This window comes from Athene cunicularia, assembly GCF_003259725.1.
Source record: "Athene cunicularia isolate RWA chromosome 1 unlocalized genomic scaffold, athCun1 chr1_part1, whole genome shotgun sequence".
Classification (NCBI taxonomy): domain Eukaryota; kingdom Metazoa; phylum Chordata; class Aves; order Strigiformes; family Strigidae; genus Athene; species Athene cunicularia.
The window spans coordinates 128,760,267-128,778,661 of NW_020799091.1; the positions used below are offsets into that span (position 1 = coordinate 128,760,267).

Consider the following 18,395-nt stretch of genomic DNA (forward strand, 5'->3'; position numbering starts at 1 on the left):
GGACCCATTTAACCTTAAATATGTGACAGCATTAGCTGCCTTGGAAATAGTTTTGTCAGATATGATGCAATATAAAACAACTTAAGAGATTCCTGATGTTAAATATGGAAGTTAAACATCTCAGGAGCAGCAGTAGCTCTTCTGATGACCATGTGTCTAACTTCTCTAATTATGAGAAGAGGATCAGCTCTGAAAAGATCATCAGTAACATCTCTCTGCAGAAAGCAGGTCCCCAGCCTGCTATGGAGTAGAGAAGATGATGACAGCAAATCCTGCTGGGAGGTTTTATGCCTTAAAGAAATTGCCTATTTCTTATTTCTGCATAAAACCATAACTCTGGCTTGCACAAATAGCTTCATGGGCGTGAAGAAAGAACACACAAGATTCTCAGAAACCCCCACCTAGAGATAACATGTAACTGCTGCTTGAAGAAAAGCCCGCCAAAAGATGGGATCATGAGGCTTTTGAAAAATCCAATAGGAAAAAAGCATGCCAAGAGACCAAGGCTTTGAGACTTTCAAAAGACCCAATAGGAGGAGGACATTCACCCCAGCAACTCAAACGACCCAATGGAAAAAGAGCAGGATAACTATCTGACAAAAGGGGATTGGTTAAGACGGTGGTACAGGAGTATAAAAGACGTTGCTTTTTAGAACTCGGTGTGTGTCTTGGCGGAGCAGAGACTCCCAGCACACCCAGTGCTGTTTGCTTGTCTCTATTCAAACAGTAAATTTGGAATTCGGTTTGAAATCTTGGTGAATCTAAATTTATTAATAACAGCACCATGATGGGTTTAGAGAGCTTTATGCCTGTGTTGTGGGAGAATGGGCTTTCCTGCTCTCTTTCTTAAAGAGTGCCAGTCTTACAAGACAGTTGACCCTTCATGTCAATAGAAAAGATCTTCCCCAGACACTGAAGATGCACATCTTCAGGGTCTGTTTACCTTCCATTATTCAAGGAGGCTTTGTTCAGTTTTCTGACACTTCCCAGTGATAAACAAATTTTGACTAAGTTCTCTTCCAAAGCTTTTCTTATCTGTTTGGCATGACATGGAGAGGAAGAAAAGTGCATAATTAAGCAATATGATACAAGCTTTGCATTACTGGCAATTAATGTAGGCTTCAGGCAAGCTTCTGAGGCACAAATCCAAGCCATTAGTGACTGCAACTACCTGAGAAGTGCAATAATCCCTCCAACTATGCAGTGACTCAGGTGTCTGAGAGTTAGTAGAAAATGGCATTTACAAATAGGAACAAGTTATTTTTGTGTTTTACTTAGGTGTTAATAGTATTTGGTTTACATTATTGAAAAGTAATATGAAATCTATGACATTTCTACCTATCATGACATTAGATTTAATGTTATGTTGGAAGTCAGAGTAAAATGGGAAATTTGCTGAGAAAAAAAAAATCTAAGTTAAAACCTCATGTCATGTTTTTCACAGAAGCCCTGCTGAAGTTATTCAAAGAAAGAATGAATGTGATTACTTATATGAATAAGGTAATGCAGAGCTCATTTTAAACAAACAAGAAAGCAACATAGAGTAAATAATAACCTTTCTTTACCAGGCTGGAGAAGTAGGGGCTCTTTTGGTACACTGTAATAGAGAATGGCTGGGGAAAAAACATGGGGTGTGTGGGAGATCAGTGTACAAAAGCAGCAGGAAGCATGAATCATGGCTGCAGTGTGACCACATATTAACACTATATGCAGATGAGGACACCCTGGAAGATGCTCTGATTTGCTTCTCAGTCACAGACCAATGGTCAATGAGCATGTCAACCACATGTCACACACTCTCCAAACTGTACTGTGGCAGTCTCCTAAATCTGCCATATATTTTAGTTACAAACTGATCAACCTTGACAAGGAAAAGCATGTGGACCCAGATGATCCTTCCAAGTATTAACAACCACACCTGCCAACAGCAGCTTGCCTTCAAAATGCTTGTGACCTAAAGCTTTTACAGAAAGTGATCCAAATACTTTCCAACTTCACAGAACAAAGTCATAGAGTAATTTAGGTCAGAGAGGATCTTTGGAAATCATCTGCTCCAACACCCTGCTCATTGCAGAGCTAACTGTAAAGTGACATTAGGTTGATTAGGGTCTGTCCAACCAACCCAAAGATGAAGATCCCCTAGCCTCTGTGCGCACTTGCCACTATTTGACCACTTTCACTGTGAAAATTGCATCTAATTAGAATTTCACCTGCTGCAACTTGTGTCTGTTATTTTTTTTCCTTTCACTGCACACCTTCAAAAAGAGTCTGGCTTCATTCTCTCTACATCCTGCTCTTAGTTGCCTGCCTGATCTACAACCTGATGGTTGTAGATGGATTCCCCTCAGCCTCCTCTTACAGACTGAACAAAGCCATCTCTCAGTCTCTCCTTGGATGTCATTAGTCCTATTCAATAAGCTTGATGTCTTTTCACTCAACTCATTGCAGTTTTTCAATGCCTTTTTTTTTTGTACTGGGAAGCTTACAGATGGACACGGTACTCCACATGTGAATAGTGTCTAGTTAGCTACACCCTTGCTAATACTGCCCAGTGAGCCATAGGGATTCTTCCCCACAAGGGTGCACAGGACTTTCAGGTCCTTTTGTGAAGAGCTGTTTTCTCTCCAGCTGCCCCCCAGCAGTACTGTGGTTATTCCTCCCTTACCTCGATTGTCCTTACTGAACTCCATGAGGTTTCTGTTGGCCCATTTCCCCAGTTGCTGAGGTCCCTCCGAATGGCAGCTCTGCCCTCTGGCATATCTATTGCACCCCACCCTCCAGCTTTTTGCCACCCACAAGCTTGTTGAGGCTGCACACTGTCCCAATATCAGGTTGTTAATGAAAATCCACCTTGACCAGTATAGTGCAGGTGCAGCAGGACTTGACCGTTCACTTCTCTGTTTGCCATTCCCTAGAAGAAGCCTTAGTAAAAACCCATGTACAAAGGAGACAAAATAAGGCAGGACTGGGGAAAAAAAAAAAAAAAAAAAAAAAAAAAAAAAAAAAAAAAAAAAAAAAGCTGGCCATGCTGACCATGATTGAAACAATCTACAATAGTCTTTAATCATTCTGGCATTCAGTCCAGGATTAACTAGGCCCTGGCAGCACTTTTCTTGTTGGAAAGAATTACAGTAAATGCAAAAAGGGCCAGGGAGTAGTTTAGTCTCTGAGACGCTCCCCACCCTGGTCTGCTCAGATTGACTTTTGCTTTCTGGCAGCTGCCTGCATGCCAAATATCTTCCTAATAACTGTCAGCATCCTGCTTTCATGTCGGCTGGGTGCCAGCTGCTGGAGAGGTGAAGGGGGACTTTATTCATCTGGGAGATCAGTAAGCCCTGAAGGGAGAAGCAGGCCTCTAAGCAGCTGTTTAGCAGCAGGAGGTGAGGTGGAAGCAGCTGATAATAAATAAATAAATAAGCACACTCCAACTTTTGTTCACTTTTTTAGCTTCTGCTCAAAGAGAAGAGGACAGGGAAAGGCAGGTGAAAAGGGGAGAGATATTAGTGAAAGATGATGATAAATCATCCCCCATGTGGAAATACATACTTAGTTTATAAATGTTTACTGGGGGGTGTTAAGTTGCTACTGCAGCTTGCCAGGCTCTACCCTATTTGACACTTTGTCCCAACCCATTGTCTCTGCAGGCTATCTTGTTAAGAGAAGTAGTCATTTGGCACATTGCTGTTTTGTCTAAAGTGCACTTTCAAAAGCTCTCATGCTGTTACAGATACTTCTCCATTACTTTTACAGATTGCCATGCCACCAATACAAAAATATTGCCCAAATGTTGCTCAGTGTTAAATATATAGCACATACTGTACTATAAAATGTGGCACATTCTGTGAATCTTGGGAAAAACATGTGCTCAACGTGTTTTTCCATCTGGCTTCTAGAAACCTAAACTCTCACAATTAGTTTCTCCTATTTTTTCTTCCAGCTGCATCTTTGCAGAAATTTTCTGAATTTTGGTTTGGAAATAATAAAAGATAAGGAAAAGACATTCTAGAAAAGACCTTAATTAGATCAAGAGTTAAATTTGAAAAGACAGGGACTAGACAGAGCCTAGGGTTCCTCTTACACAAAACTTCTTGGAAAATGAGAAGCTGGAAAGTGACCTCCTGCCTATCAACATGTCCTACATCAGTGTCCAGGGCCAGTAGCTACTCCCATGACCTCCTTGGATATTCTCCCTGTAGAAGAACTGCAAGGAACCACCAACTCTTGTGAATTAATAGTCCTCAAGAGACAAGAAATTATCCATCTCCTAGCAATGTGCAGCTACTGTGTGGTGAGAAAGCATGGCCTCTGTATGTTAGAAAATCCACATTCCTCTTTCAGGGAGCACTGCCCTGCGGGGTGGGTGAACCCACTGGGATGGGAAAAGGTACAGTGGGCAAAGGACAGCATCCTCACTGCACTTCAAAGAGTCTTGCATCCTGAAACAGGCAGATGTTTTTTAGCCAGAGTACAGGTCTCCTGGGGTCTGCAAGCTCTGAATAGTGGGAAAACACATGCTGCTGGACTGGCCAGTTTCTTCCCTGCTTCTCCCATGTAAAAAAAAATTCTCCCTCATGTTGTGACTGTACTGCAGATTGCAGTTCAAAAATACGTTTGGGAGAAAAACACTTTCAGGTCCTGGTCTGTTTGGGATGGTGATTCAACAGGCTGCCGTCCTGTTATCAATGCTATTAGAAGCACTGAATCAGCTGGAACCAATGGGAAAGTCAGTGTTAAATAAAGAAAAGAATAGGCTTGTATGGAGGAATCAGAGCATTCACTGACCTCACCACAGCTGTGAGTAACAAGACCATATCATCCAGGGTATGACACCTTTTTATACAGGTCAAATTCAGGCAAAGCCTATAGGACTAAACATCACTCCATAGCAGAGTTCCTTCCCCACAGCAAGGCTTTGTCCACGGCACTCAGCTCCATTTTGCTTTGCTGTCCATTTTGCTTTGCTGTCAGCTTTGTCACCCCTCCCCATTTCCTAGGGCTGTTGCTCCACACAGGGTCCTTCTCATTTCAGACCCTGGGCATCTCCTGGTCCATCAGCTATTGTCTGCATACCATACTGTAAGTGGTCTGGCTACCACTATGGTAGGTCCCATGCGGACACACAAGAATGTGATTTCTCCCCTGTATGATCAGCCTCAATGGCAAAAGAGCCAGCTCCACAGGGAGACAGGAGATGAGAGCAGTCTGGTTCATGATTAATTTATATCCTTAAAATTCTGAAATGCTCCCAAAGATGTTAGTATTCCCCATGTAAGAAATCTGTCCAGATTTTCAACATATCCCTGCTCTATTCCCACATTTACTGGAATTAATAACTGAAGGCTTGTAAAGCCCAAAAGGCAAGCACAGGACTGCATTTAATCTAATGTAGAGGTTGAGATCATAGTTTGGGAGTCTAAGTGTTGCCAGAAGCAGAGACAGATGAAATTCTCATTTATGCTGAGACACTTTCATAATATCCTGAAAGCACAAATGCACCTCAAAGGGGTGCAGTGCCAGCACTGATGGCCTCTTTGCACTGTGGAAACATTGGTATGAAGGGCCCTTCAGAGAAATGAAGACAAGTGAAAATGAAAATCCCATTCCTTACATCTAACTCCAGTAGAGGTGACACAGCCCAAGGTCTTTCTAAGGAAAATTAAGGTCCAGGCAGTTCGTTCTGACTCTGTGTATGTTTGTGTGTAGACCTGTGCAAAAGGAAGTTGTGCATGTACTGGAACGAGGATGAAGAATCCACCCAAATATTTTAAAAGCAGGCATCAGCCCATGCTTGTTTTTTCACACTGCTTAGTAGTCCAGCCTTTGCACCCAGAAATTATTCCATTTCTCTGTTGAAGGGGTTGCTATGTCCAAGTCGGTGAGGGATCCTTTAGAATGAATAAGTGCCACCTCTTCCTTCCCATATTTAACTTTCCCTGGGGAAGCTCTGGTGCCAATTTTAGCCAAAGAAGTGCTGGGGTAACAAGGACCAAGATGTGGGAGATTCACCCCCTGCCAGGCCTGGCTGAGCCCAACTCTGCTCCTGGTGCCCAGTTCATCCCCCTGCAATATTATCAGTCAGGGCTTGTGTTACAGGGCACTGAAATAGGGAAGTGCTTGCTAGAGACTGCAAGAGATACTCCATGGCCAGCTCTTTTTCTTCCAACTCTGAAGAAAATGTGTTGAATAGTCTGATGGAGCCATTGCATACCATGGTGGAACTGGCACAGAAAAAACACATACCATTTTTTGGATTCGTTAGATGATAGTCTCTCTCTCCAGTAGCACATTTCCCTGAGACTATCAAATCTTTCACCCCATTCTACAGATGTGCAGAACTTAGTAGCTGAAAAAGAGGAGGTGGAGAATTCTGTTACTGTAGAATTAAATTCTGGGAGCCACACTTGTTTTAAAAATCAGGCAAGCAAAGTGATGCCTGGCATCAGTTATGTTGCTTGATATCTTACCTGTAGTTACTTGTTTCAAGATACACAGGCTAGTAGTCATGGAGGTCTGTATGCTTCCAGTTCCTTGCCCCCTTTAATTGACAACAACACTTCTAAAGCTCCTTTTTTTTTTAAAAAAAAAAAGCCTGCGGCAAGTGGTAAGTGTAGGGCTTCAAGGACTGTTATACCTTCTTAATAGGAGATTTATCTTTCAGGTAAAAGAACCACCATTATTTCCTGGTGCAGTTCAAATCAGTTGGCCCAGGGTCTACAAGAACGCCTGATGTCCAAGGTGTCAGAAAGGATCAAAGGGTCAGCAAAGAAAGAGCTTTGATTTAAACATGCAATAAGAGTTTCCCAGTGTAAAGAAATGAGACTTGCTGTCAAATGACATAATGTAATAGGCTAATAGATTGTTAGTTTATCAGTTGACATCATTTAAAACTGGAGAGAATAGCCCAGTGGTTGCTTTATTATTATTAATATAGTGGTTGTTATAAATGTTTATTATTTCATTGTTTTAAAATCCACTGGTCTGTAGTATATACACTGTCTTTTGACTAAATCACAGTGCTCTGTTGCCTTTGCTTTGAAGAGGAGTGTGCAGAAGGCAGGGCTCCTGAGGGGAGGTAATCCCAAAAGTGCCTGTTAGCAAGATGCTGTCATGTTTTCTTCCTATAACTTGTCAGTGTGATTTCCAAGGACTTGGGGTATTCAAAACCCATGATGAGTATTGTATCTCCCCATCTAGAAATATTCTGACTTGTGACTAAATATTTTGCTTAATAATTAGTAGAGGCCTAGTAAGTGATGGAAGAAAGATGTCATCAGCAGCAGGACTGGTGCACACATGTGAGTCAAAGGTGTCCCACTGGCATATCTCCGGCTGGACACCCTGGGGTGTCTATGGTCAGGCAGGACATGGCTGTGGGCAGGATGGGGGGACTTGGAGGGAATGGGAAGCAAGCTACACCCACCCATGTGGATGAGCTGAGAGGCATCCACACAACTCAGTACCATGTATGCTCTGTAATTCACCTTCTAAAGTAAAGAAGATTTTCTATTTCTGTAACTTCTAAAGCACTGGTAAAAGTGGTAGTGGAAGATGGCTGTCCTGAGCTCTTAAACTCACTGAACTGGGCAGGACAAAGCTACATCAATACAGATTGTAAATAAGTGGCTAGTGATTGTAAGGACTATTACAAACCATGGACAACACATGCCATATGAATTGCACATCCAGACAAATCCCACCACATGGATGCATGTGTTCTTAAACATGCATAGACAAAAACAAAAAACCTGAACTAATGCTGTTCATAAAAAGATACATTTTCATATATAAATATCTATGTAGAAAGGCTAGCTGTGACTGTGAACAAAACCATGAAGACCGGGACACAGACAGTCTTATCAAATATATTTTGTCTTCAGTTTCAGTTTAATAGCTCAAGATCTTTCTACCAGATGTATGAATGGCTTTGGGAGGAAAGGCACAAGAAGGAAAATGAAGATGTGATCAACCTAGGAGATGGTTCTTGGGAAACATTCCAGCATCATGAGCAAGCGAACACAAGTGCATTAGCACAGTGCACTGTCTGATGAATGCTCCAGTGGCTGGATCATGGACATACACTTTGTTTCACAGAGAAACAGACATCTGTGGGACGAAAGAAAGCAAATGGATGAAACAGATTTAACCTTAAATTTTTTTAGAAGAGGCTTGTGAAATTGTACCAAAGAACGAATGGAGACCTGTAGACGTACTAAGAGCTGTCAAGACCTGAAATGAATTGATGGACCACAGTCGTAGCTAATTGACAGTGACAAGTGTTGCTTTTTACTGTTTGGACTGGAAATGACAACTTGAGAAATTAAACTGAGGTCAATATGCTCAGAATCACTGTTTTTCAGCTGTTCTAATAATCCCTTTTAAAATATCCCTGCATGCTATATTATGTGTTTGTATTGATTAAATGTGTGAACAATATTAAACTTGCAGATGCTGTATACACCAAAAAGCACAAAAGAACTGCACAAAAAGAAATAGGGAGGTTAGAAAAATGGATAGGGAATATCAATGAGATTTCAACATGAACAAAGAAAAGCTATTGTATCGAAGATGAAATGTAGTCAGAAGTTGTCATGACAGAAACTCATAAAGATGTCAGTTTGGGAATAAAAGGGTGAAAGGTAATATCAGGGCTATGTAAACAGGGGCATTTAACCTTCATATGCAGATATGACAACTTACACTGCTCTTCATATAGCTCCAGTAAGAACGCATCTAACATTAACTCCAAATTGCAGGCACTCAAGTATCAAAAAGAAAGGGAGCAATGCTTTTGGAAAGTGAATTAAGTGTGTGATTGGGGAAGCATTGCTCAGGAAAATAGTCTGTTTGCAGACTGCTGTTATGAAGTAATGCTAGTAGGGGCAGAAATCCCCATGAAACAGAAATATGGTATTACTGAGATATATTACAGGGCAAGGCTGGCATATTGGGAATCTCTGGAAAAAAAAAGGTGATATTTCAGGAGCAGATCAGGCTGCAAGGGTCAGGATCAGGAAAGGCTTTGTGGCTATTGCAAGGGTAGTCCACCAGGATCAGGACCTCACACAGGTAGGCTAACAAATGCAAGCCACTGTTTACAATGAAGGTTGGTTGACACAGAAGGAGAAAATAATCAAGGAAAAAGAAGACCTATTGTCCTTTTTATTGGTAAGCTTGAGGCTAAAAAGAACCTGAAAAGGAGGTGTTTGTGGTTGCATGAAGGGTCTAGACTGGAAACAATGACTGTACAGTATAATATGCAACTGAGACCTTGGACAAAACCACCAGAGACAGGTAAGTCTTTCCACCACTTCCAGGAAACCTTGAAGTCATTGGGACTGTGCTGCCCTAGTTCAGATACAACCAGACCCTGAGGTCATTCTGCTTGCCCCAGCATTGCTCCAGAAAGTCCAGTTTTCAAGACAAGCCAGTGCTCCTCACCTTGCCACCTTGGTGCCGTTCCTCATGACCTGCATGTCCACCATGCAGCCGCCTGTGACGTAAGCAGCCAGGTTCAGCTCGGAGAACTCAGCCTGGAGCAGAGTAAAAGGACAGAGCATTACTCGAGGGCAGCACTGACAGAAACACATGGACACAGACACAGAATTATTATTGGCTGGAATGTGTCTGCAGTTAGAGATCCAATTACAGCTGATTTGCCCTGGAGAGACTGCAGAAGTATTTATGGCTCCCACACTTGGGGTGTACAAGTATACAGGATTAGGTTTATAAATACTGAAGAAATTAAGAATAAGCAAGCTGAAAAACATATACAGGAAATTAATAATAATAATAATAATAATAATAATAATAGAGGTAAGGTAATTTGAATTCAAATTCCAAGTTTCCACTTGGAAACATCCATTTAGAATTATGTCTAAATTGATTGTTGTGCCACTGGCCAACTATAAACCTAATGTAAAGGATTTAACCTTCCCTAAATAGCTAAAAAGTCTCATTAGGCTGCAGGAAGGTGATAAGCAGAGAAATTAATCTGATGTGGTTTACTTATTAAGATTTTTACTATTAAAGGGTTAGCAAAGCTGGCTAGGCTATTAACAGTACTGCTCAATTATTAAAACACTTCATATTTTAAAAGAAGGGCAATTTACAAGGCCAGAAATCCTGGGAAGGTATACTCTATAGGGAACAAAGGGCAATGCGTATGGGGGCAATTATAACTGCAGTGCATGCCAGCTGAAGGTTAAGACACTAATCAGAGCAATTAACTGAGTGAGGGTGTGGCCGCTGGCTCTGCTGCCCCTCAGTCTCAGGCCACTCTGAGTAGGAGGAGGAAGGCAGGATTAGCTGATCAGTCTTGAGCTCCAAATCCTAACTCTGTTCTTTATGAACAAATGAGTAGACCCTAAACTAGAATAGCCTATTATTGTGCCATGCAAGTCCACCCTTTCCAGCATGATGCCAAAATATGTGTACAGATTCAGAATCCTACATTAAATTAGTGCATGTGTATATGAATATGAACACAAATATAAATAAGTATAAATATAAGTATAAATTAAATATAAGTATAAATATAAATGTAAACATGAATATGAACATTATTATGAATATGAATATAAATAATCAGATTTCATTTTTTGAGACAGTCTTCTTGCTTTGTACAGCTTCTTGTCCCCTTCCTGTTGTTTCTTTCAGAATTAGTAAAATGGAGACTGAGCAGCAGTGAAATCATCTAACCTGTGGCTACCTAATATCAGAGCACTCAGATGGTGTGGCAAATGCTTGTGATTTTACTGGGATCCTTGTACTATTTAATATTCTTCTGATACTTCTACTACCTGGAACCAGAAGATAGTTCCAAGAACAATGTTTATACAGAAGAAAAACAGTATTAAAAAAAAAAAAGCATGTTTTGTTCTCATAAACGCATGGAAAAAACTTGCTAATGGAGAACTAGTACAACTGTAAAGGCTCAGAGGCCAGATGACAAATGAAAAAAAACACTTCCTCCTTTCTTTTTTAAAAATCCACATGGATTAAAGCATGGTGACCTGACGATGCTGATGATGTAATGAGGTTTCATGTCTGCAGCCCCATGTAAACTTTTCAAAGCAATACCCTTACATGATCTTACATCACTGTACCTCCCAATTGCAATTAAAGGAGGGGGAAAATTCTTGTTGCCAAGAAATAAATCCTACTTCAAACACATACAACCAGAGAGGGAATGGCAGTGGTGACTGGCTGGGCTTTTCTTAGGAGATTGCAGTGTTGCTGTGGCCACAGCCATACTTTCTCATTGATCAAACTGGATCATAGATAAGAAAATATGTACCTCTAAAAGGCACTTCCATTTTATACATTTTTTAAATCTTGAACAAATTCTGTAAGGTACAATCAGTGAGCTCTCTACAGGGTCAAGGCAAGCTTGTTAGCTTACATGTGGGTTTGAGATGCTCTATGGGCTAAGGGGATTAAAGGATATTCCTCAGAGATAGCCCACTCTGAAAGAAGAGTGTTACTGAGCTGGATGTTCAGCTTTTGCAGCTGAGGGATGCCTCATCTGATGTAAACACCAGAGAAAGAGAGGGAAGTTTTAGGCCTGTGTTTTCATGGGTTTTATTCTTTTCTCCCATATTTTTTCCCATAATGGTTTTGTACTGAAGAGCTTAATACTTTGCTTTGCTGAAAATGGGCAGTTTTCATTTGATGTCTGGCATTTACAATCTAAATTGGTCTGACAAGTGTTGCCTTGAGGCAGTCAGACCAAACAAAGCTGTGTTCAGACACCTGATGTCCAACAGGCCTGGGAATACCCTGAGCTGGTAACTACTTCATACCAAACTGCCAGGACCAATTTCAGGCCTGCTAATGTCAAGAGCCAAAAGAAAGGGAGAAATTCCCTTTGATAACCACTGTCCAGGGCAACCTGGCAAGGAGGAAGGAGTGGAGAGAGGGTCTGGGGAACTCAGCTACCTCACCCCTAAAACATCCAGATACAGATATACAATCACAGCTGAAGGACAATCCTAATGCTTTCCTGGCATTTGCTCCTACTTTAACTAAGTTAAGGACCATTGCTGCTTTCATGTAGCTGCTTTGTCCCATCTGACAGGCTACTTCTAGCTGGCATTTGGAAGAAGAAGGCTGAAAACTTCAGTCAGCAGAAATTATTTCCTGTTAATTTTCCAGTGCTCCCTGTATTTTTAACTTTGTGAGTTTTGTACCTTCATGACTTCCCCTGGCTGGGATTTCCAGTCTGAGATCATCTCCAGCCTGAGTTTACCTTGCAGACAAAGAGGTCTCTGAAAGCGGCCCATGCAGATAGGTAAATATGCATAGAACAGGAGAGCCCAGGTCCCCATGGCCTTGCAGAGTCATTTGCATTAGGACTTATCAAACAGAAGAAGGCATTACATTAGCTTGATGGTGTTTTATACTTGCTTTGCAATGGTGGCAGCATCTGCAAAAACATTCAGGGCAAGAGTGAACTGTATGTGAAACGTGACAAAATCCATCTTGAAGAACAATGTAATACAGACATGAGAGTAGAAATATTTTGTACCTCTGTGAGACCAGATCTGAGAGGATGCCCACAGATATTTTGAGGAGAGTTCTGTAAAAAATGCCTATTTCAGGTATTCAGATTCAGAAATTTCTCCAGATCATTTGGACTAAACCTTAAGCTACTCTCAGTTTCTCCCATCAGTGTTCTCCAGATGATGGAGGTCTTTTTGGTGAGCTATTTTAGGGTTTCTGTTTCTGTTTGCTGATAATAAATCAAGGAGGATTGTGTAATGTTAAATCACATGATAGTAGAAATGCCTGGCTTTGTAAACATACCTATTAATGACTCATGAGAAGCACATGCGCAAGGTGGATTTTAAGCATTTTTCATAGGTTAGCAGAAAGTTGTGTTGGAAGGACTTCAAGACATCACATAGTCAGTCTTCTTTTCCTAAGGCAGGATCAGCTCTACCTCTGCTGTTTTGTGCAGAAACTGAATAACCTTCTTGTATCTCCCACAGATGAAAAACCTCCTCAAGGCAGTCTGTGTCTTAACAACCTTGGAAAGTTTTCACAATGTCCAATCTAAATTTCTCCCCTTACTTTTTAAGACTGTAATTTTTTTGTCCATTACTTCCTCCTGCAGAACCTGAAGATTAATTCTTGAAGACTTATCCTTCCTTCCTTTTTTATTTTTTTTTTTTCCCCATAAGGAGACTGTGAAAGAATATTAGTTTTTTAGGTTGAGGTCTGTGTTTGGCCTCAGGGTACCTGTTCTACAACAGTTTAGGCTTTTGGACTGAACCTGAGGAAGAGGATGAAGAAGCAAGGAAGGGTCCAGATAATCAGGGTAGGAGCAATGAATAAAAATTAAATAGCAAGTGTCCTGGTTCAGCCGGGATAAAGTAAAGTTTTCCCCAGCAGAGAGAGAGGGGGAAGGGATCTGCAGCCGGGTTATTCATACCATGCTGACTTCAGGTCCAGGGGCGGAACCCTTCTCCTTGCTCTTTGGCGGGTTCGGGAGGGAATTTTGCTTTCTGTAGACCAGCTAGCGGTATTTCTCTGTATATCGTTTGTCTTGTTCACTGTTATTGCTGTTTATGGTTGTTACCATTGATACTGTTGTTGTTCAGATTGTTCTATCACTCTGTTGTATTAAATTTCTTGTTATTTTAGCCGGGGTCTGTGTCTAACTTCCAGCCCGACTGGCACAGGTGGGGGAGGGGCAACGGCAACGTGCTCTCTGATCCCAGCAAGGATTAAACCTTGCACATCAAGAAATACCAAGTGAGGATGGTTGGGCAACAAAAAAAAGGGGACAAAAAGGCAGAGTTTGAAGAAAGAAGTGCCCCTCTCTTGGCCTCAACGATTTGAAAGGGGTCTGAGGTCAGATTCAAGGACTGCCCATGACAATGCAGCTTCTGTGTTTTCCTTGACAGGCAGTGATCCAGCTGGGGAAAGTGATCATCCTTTCTGCTTTTGAGGGCTTGAGGAGTCAAGAGCAGTTCCCTGTCTGCTATGTGGAGGCTTGTCTAACTGATCTGAGAGGCAGGGAGGGGGTGAGGGGAAGCAGTCAGGACCCTTGTTCTTTGTTCTTCAACTCCTACCCACTGCATTCTTCATTCCCTTGGGCAACACTGCAGTCACTATGATGAGTGGTTAAAGAAGGCTGCAAGGAGCTTGTCAATGGTCCTCACCAGCATAGACACATCAGCCTTATGGTCTTCGCTTGGAGCAATTTGGTGCTTTGTCTCAAACATGGACATTGAGCCTATGTGAATGATTTCAAGAGACAGACAGGAAAGTCTCTCTGAAAGAGTCCTTGGGGAAATATGATAAGCTACCTAGTGATGATAAAAACCCATTACTGGGTTTAACTCATCAGGGATCAAGAATTTACTTCTGTCCTTTCCCACTCACCAACCATTTGAAAACTGTTCCTTTATAAAGGACCTTAAATGCAGTAACATCTGAGAAGAAGGATTATGAGGGGAAAGGCAGAAGCTGGAGGTTTAGGAAAGAATTAACAGGTCATTTTGCAGAGTACCAGCTCTAGCTGTGAAGCTGACCTTGCTTTGAGCATTGGAGTGGGTTGGATCAGAGGTTTGAAGGGCAAAACTGAAATATTATTTGATTCCATGTTTCTATGTGAGGTGTGATTTTTAAAGTATTTTTTCCTATTCTCTTTTAGGACATTTACTGAGGCAGCCAGCAACATAAAGGCTTTGATAAGGAAGTGCAAATGAGAATTGTTCTTGCTAATACCACCCAGTACTGACAAGTGTGATACCAATAAAAACAGGGGGAAAAAAGTGTTCATAGTATCATAGTTGCAAAAAAATGACTTGCTAAATTTTCTGTCCCAGACACAGCCTTTGATAGAATATGTGTGCTCATTTTATAGTCCTAGGCAACTAGGTGGCTCTCCTTTGAAAAGAGGAGGAAACCCTTTCCAAGGGCAATGGTTCCTGAGAAAGTCTTCAAAACCAGTACATTAATAATTTTATAGACATACATGCATACACAATGAAGAATCAACAGCTTTATAAAGACAGAAAATATCAGGTCACTGAAACAACATTCACTAGCTTTCTTTAGTGTACTGGGTCTGGCTGAACTGGAATTGGTTTTCCCCTACAGCAGCCCTCACGGTGCTGTGTTTTATGTCGGGAGCTGGCAGGGTGTTGATAGCACCCTGGTGTTGTGGCTACTGCTGAGCAGTGCTCACACAGCACCAAGCCTCTTTCTGATATTTCCCCCAGTGGGACGGGGTGGGCAAGATCTTGGGAGGGGACACAGCCAGGACAGCTGACCCAAACCGACCAAAGGGATATTCCATACCATATGACGTCTGCTCAGTATAAAGCTGGGAGAAAGGAGGAAGGGGGTGGGGTCACCCTTGGTCCTCCGAGGCAACCACTATGCGTATTGGAGCCCTGCTTCCTGAGAAGGCCCGACATCGCCTGTCCATGGGAAGTAGAGACTAAATCTGTTTGCTTTTGCTTCCGTGTGCGGACTTTTGTTTTGCCTTGCTTATATTAAAACCTTTTGTTTCACAGAGAAACAGACATCTGTGGGACGAAAGAAAGCAAATGGATGAAACAGATTTAACCTTAAATTTTTTTAGAAGAGGCTTGTGAAATTGTACCAAAGAACGAATGGAGACCTGTAGACGTACTAAGAGCTGTCAAGACCTGAAATGAATTGATGGACCACAGTCGTAGCTAATTGACAGTGACAAGTGTTGCTTTTTACTGTTTGGACTGGAAATGACAACTTGAGAAATTAAACTGAGGTCAATATGCTCAGAATCACTGTTTTTCAGCTGTTCTAATAATCCCTTTTAAAATATCCCTGCATGCTATATTATGTGTTTGTATTGATTAAATGTGTGAACAATATTAAACTTGCAGATGCTGTATACACCAAAAAGCACAAAAGAACTGCACAAAAAGAAATAGGGAGGTTAGAAAAATGGATAGGGAATATCAATGAGATTTCAACATGAACAAAGAAAAGCTATTGTATCGAAGATGAAATGTAGTCAGAAGTTGTCATGACAGAAACTCATAAAGATGTCAGTTTGGGAATAAAAGGGTGAAAGGTAATATCAGGGCTATGTAAACAGGGGCATTTAACCTTCATATGCAGATATGACAACTTACACTGCTCTTCATATAGCTCCAGTAAGAACGCATCTAACATTAACTCCAAATTGCAGGCACTCAAGTATCAAAAAGAAAGGGAGCAATGCTTTTGGAAAGTGAATTAAGTGTGTGATTGGGGAAGCATTGCTCAGGAAAATAGTCTGTTTGCAGACTGCTGTTATGAAGTAATGCTAGTAGGGGCAGAAATCCCCATGAAACAGAAATATGGTATTACTGAGATATATTACAGGGCAAGGCTGGCATATTGGGAATCTCTGGAAAAAAAAAGGTGATATTTCAGGAGCAGATCAGGCTGCAAGGGTCAGGATCAGGAAAGGCTTTGTGGCTATTGCAAGGGTAGTCCACCAGGATCAGGACCTCACACAGGTAGGCTAACAAATGCAAGCCACTGTTTACAATGAAGGTTGGTTGACACAGAAGGAGAAAATAATCAAGGAAAAAGAAGACCTATTGTCCTTTTTATTGGTAAGCTTGAGGCTAAAAAGAACCTGAAAAGGAGGTGTTTGTGGTTGCATGAAGGGTCTAGACTGGAAACAATGACTGTACAGTATAATATGCAACTGAGACCTTGGACAAAACCACCAGAGACAGGTAAGTCTTTCCACCACTTCCAGGAAACCTTGAAGTCATTGGGACTGTGCTGCCCTAGTTCAGATACAACCAGACCCTGAGGTCATTCTGCTTGCCCCAGCATTGCTCCAGAAAGTCCAGTTTTCAAGACAAGCCAGTGCTCCTCACCTTGCCACCTTGGTGCCGTTCCTCATGACCTGCATGTCCACCATGCAGCCGCCTGTGACGTAAGCAGCCAGGTTCAGCTCGGAGAACTCAGCCTGGAGCAGAGTAAAAGGACAGAGCATTACTCGAGGGCAGCACTGACAGAAACACATGGACACAGACACAGAATTATTATTGGCTGGAATGTGTCTGCAGTTAGAGATCCAATTACAGCTGATTTGCCCTGGAGAGACTGCAGAAGTATTTATGGCTCCCACACTTGGGGTGTACAAGTATACAGGATTAGGTTTATAAATACTGAAGAAATTAAGAATAAGCAAGCTGAAAAACATATACAGGAAATTAATAATAATAATAATAATAATAATAATAATAGAGGTAAGGTAATTTGAATTCAAATTCCAAGTTTCCACTTGGAAACATCCATTTAGAATTATGTCTAAATTGATTGTTGTGCCACTGGCCAACTATAAACCTAATGTAAAGGATTTAACCTTCCCTAAATAGCTAAAAAGTCTCATTAGGCTGCAGGAAGGTGATAAGCAGAGAAATTAATCTGATGTGGTTTACTTATTAAGATTTTTACTATTAAAGGGTTAGCAAAGCTGGCTAGGCTATTAACAGTACTGCTCAATTATTAAAACACTTCATATTTTAAAAGAAGGGCAATTTACAAGGCCAGAAATCCTGGGAAGGTATACTCTATAGGGAACAAAGGGCAATGCGCATGGGGGCAATTATAACTGCAGTGCATGCCAGCTGAAGGTTAAGACACTAATCAGAGCAATTAACTGAGTGAGGGTGTGGCCGCTGGCTCTGCTGCCCCTCAGTCTCAGGCCACTCTGAGTAGGAGGAGGAAGGCAGGATTAGCTGATCAGTCTTGAGCTCCAAATCCTAACTCTGTTCTTTATGAACAAATGAGTAGACCCTAAACTAGAATAGCCTATTATTGTGCCATGCAAGTCCACCCTTTCCAGCATGATGCCAAAATATGTGTACAGATTCAGAATCCTACATTAAATTAGTGCATGTGTATATGAATATGAACACAAATATAAATAAGTATAAATATAAGTATAAATTAAATATAAGTATAAATATAAATGTAAACATGAATATGAACATTATTATGAATATGAATATAAATAATCAGATTTCATTTTTTGAGACAGTCTTCTTGCTTTGTACAGCTTCTTGTCCCCTTCCTGTTGTTTCTTTCAGAATTAGTAAAATGGAGACTGAGCAGCAGTGAAATCATCTAACCTGTGGCTACCTAATATCAGAGCACTCAGATGGTGTGGCAAATGCTTGTGATTTTACTGGGATCCTTGTACTATTTAATATTCTTCTGATACTTCTACTACCTGGAACCAGAAGATAGTTCCAAGAACAATGTTTATACAGAAGAAAAACAGTATTAAAAAAAAAAAAGCATGTTTTGTTCTCATAAACGCATGGAAAAAACTTGCTAATGGAGAACTAGTACAACTGTAAAGGCTCAGAGGCCAGATGACAAATGAAAAA

At 41.2% G+C, this 18,395-nt stretch overlaps 1 protein-coding gene across 1 annotated transcript in view; it reads right to left on the reverse strand.

The window, feature by feature from the left end:
- SYN3 (synapsin III) overlaps positions 1-18,395 on the reverse strand; it is a 204,527-nt gene that overhangs the window by 154,455 nt on the left and 31,677 nt on the right. The window contains exon 4 of the mRNA XM_026852807.1: positions 16,875-16,966. Coding sequence (XP_026708608.1) covers positions 16,875-16,966 — 92 coding nt within the window. The remainder of the gene's footprint in view (positions 1-16,874; positions 16,967-18,395) is intronic.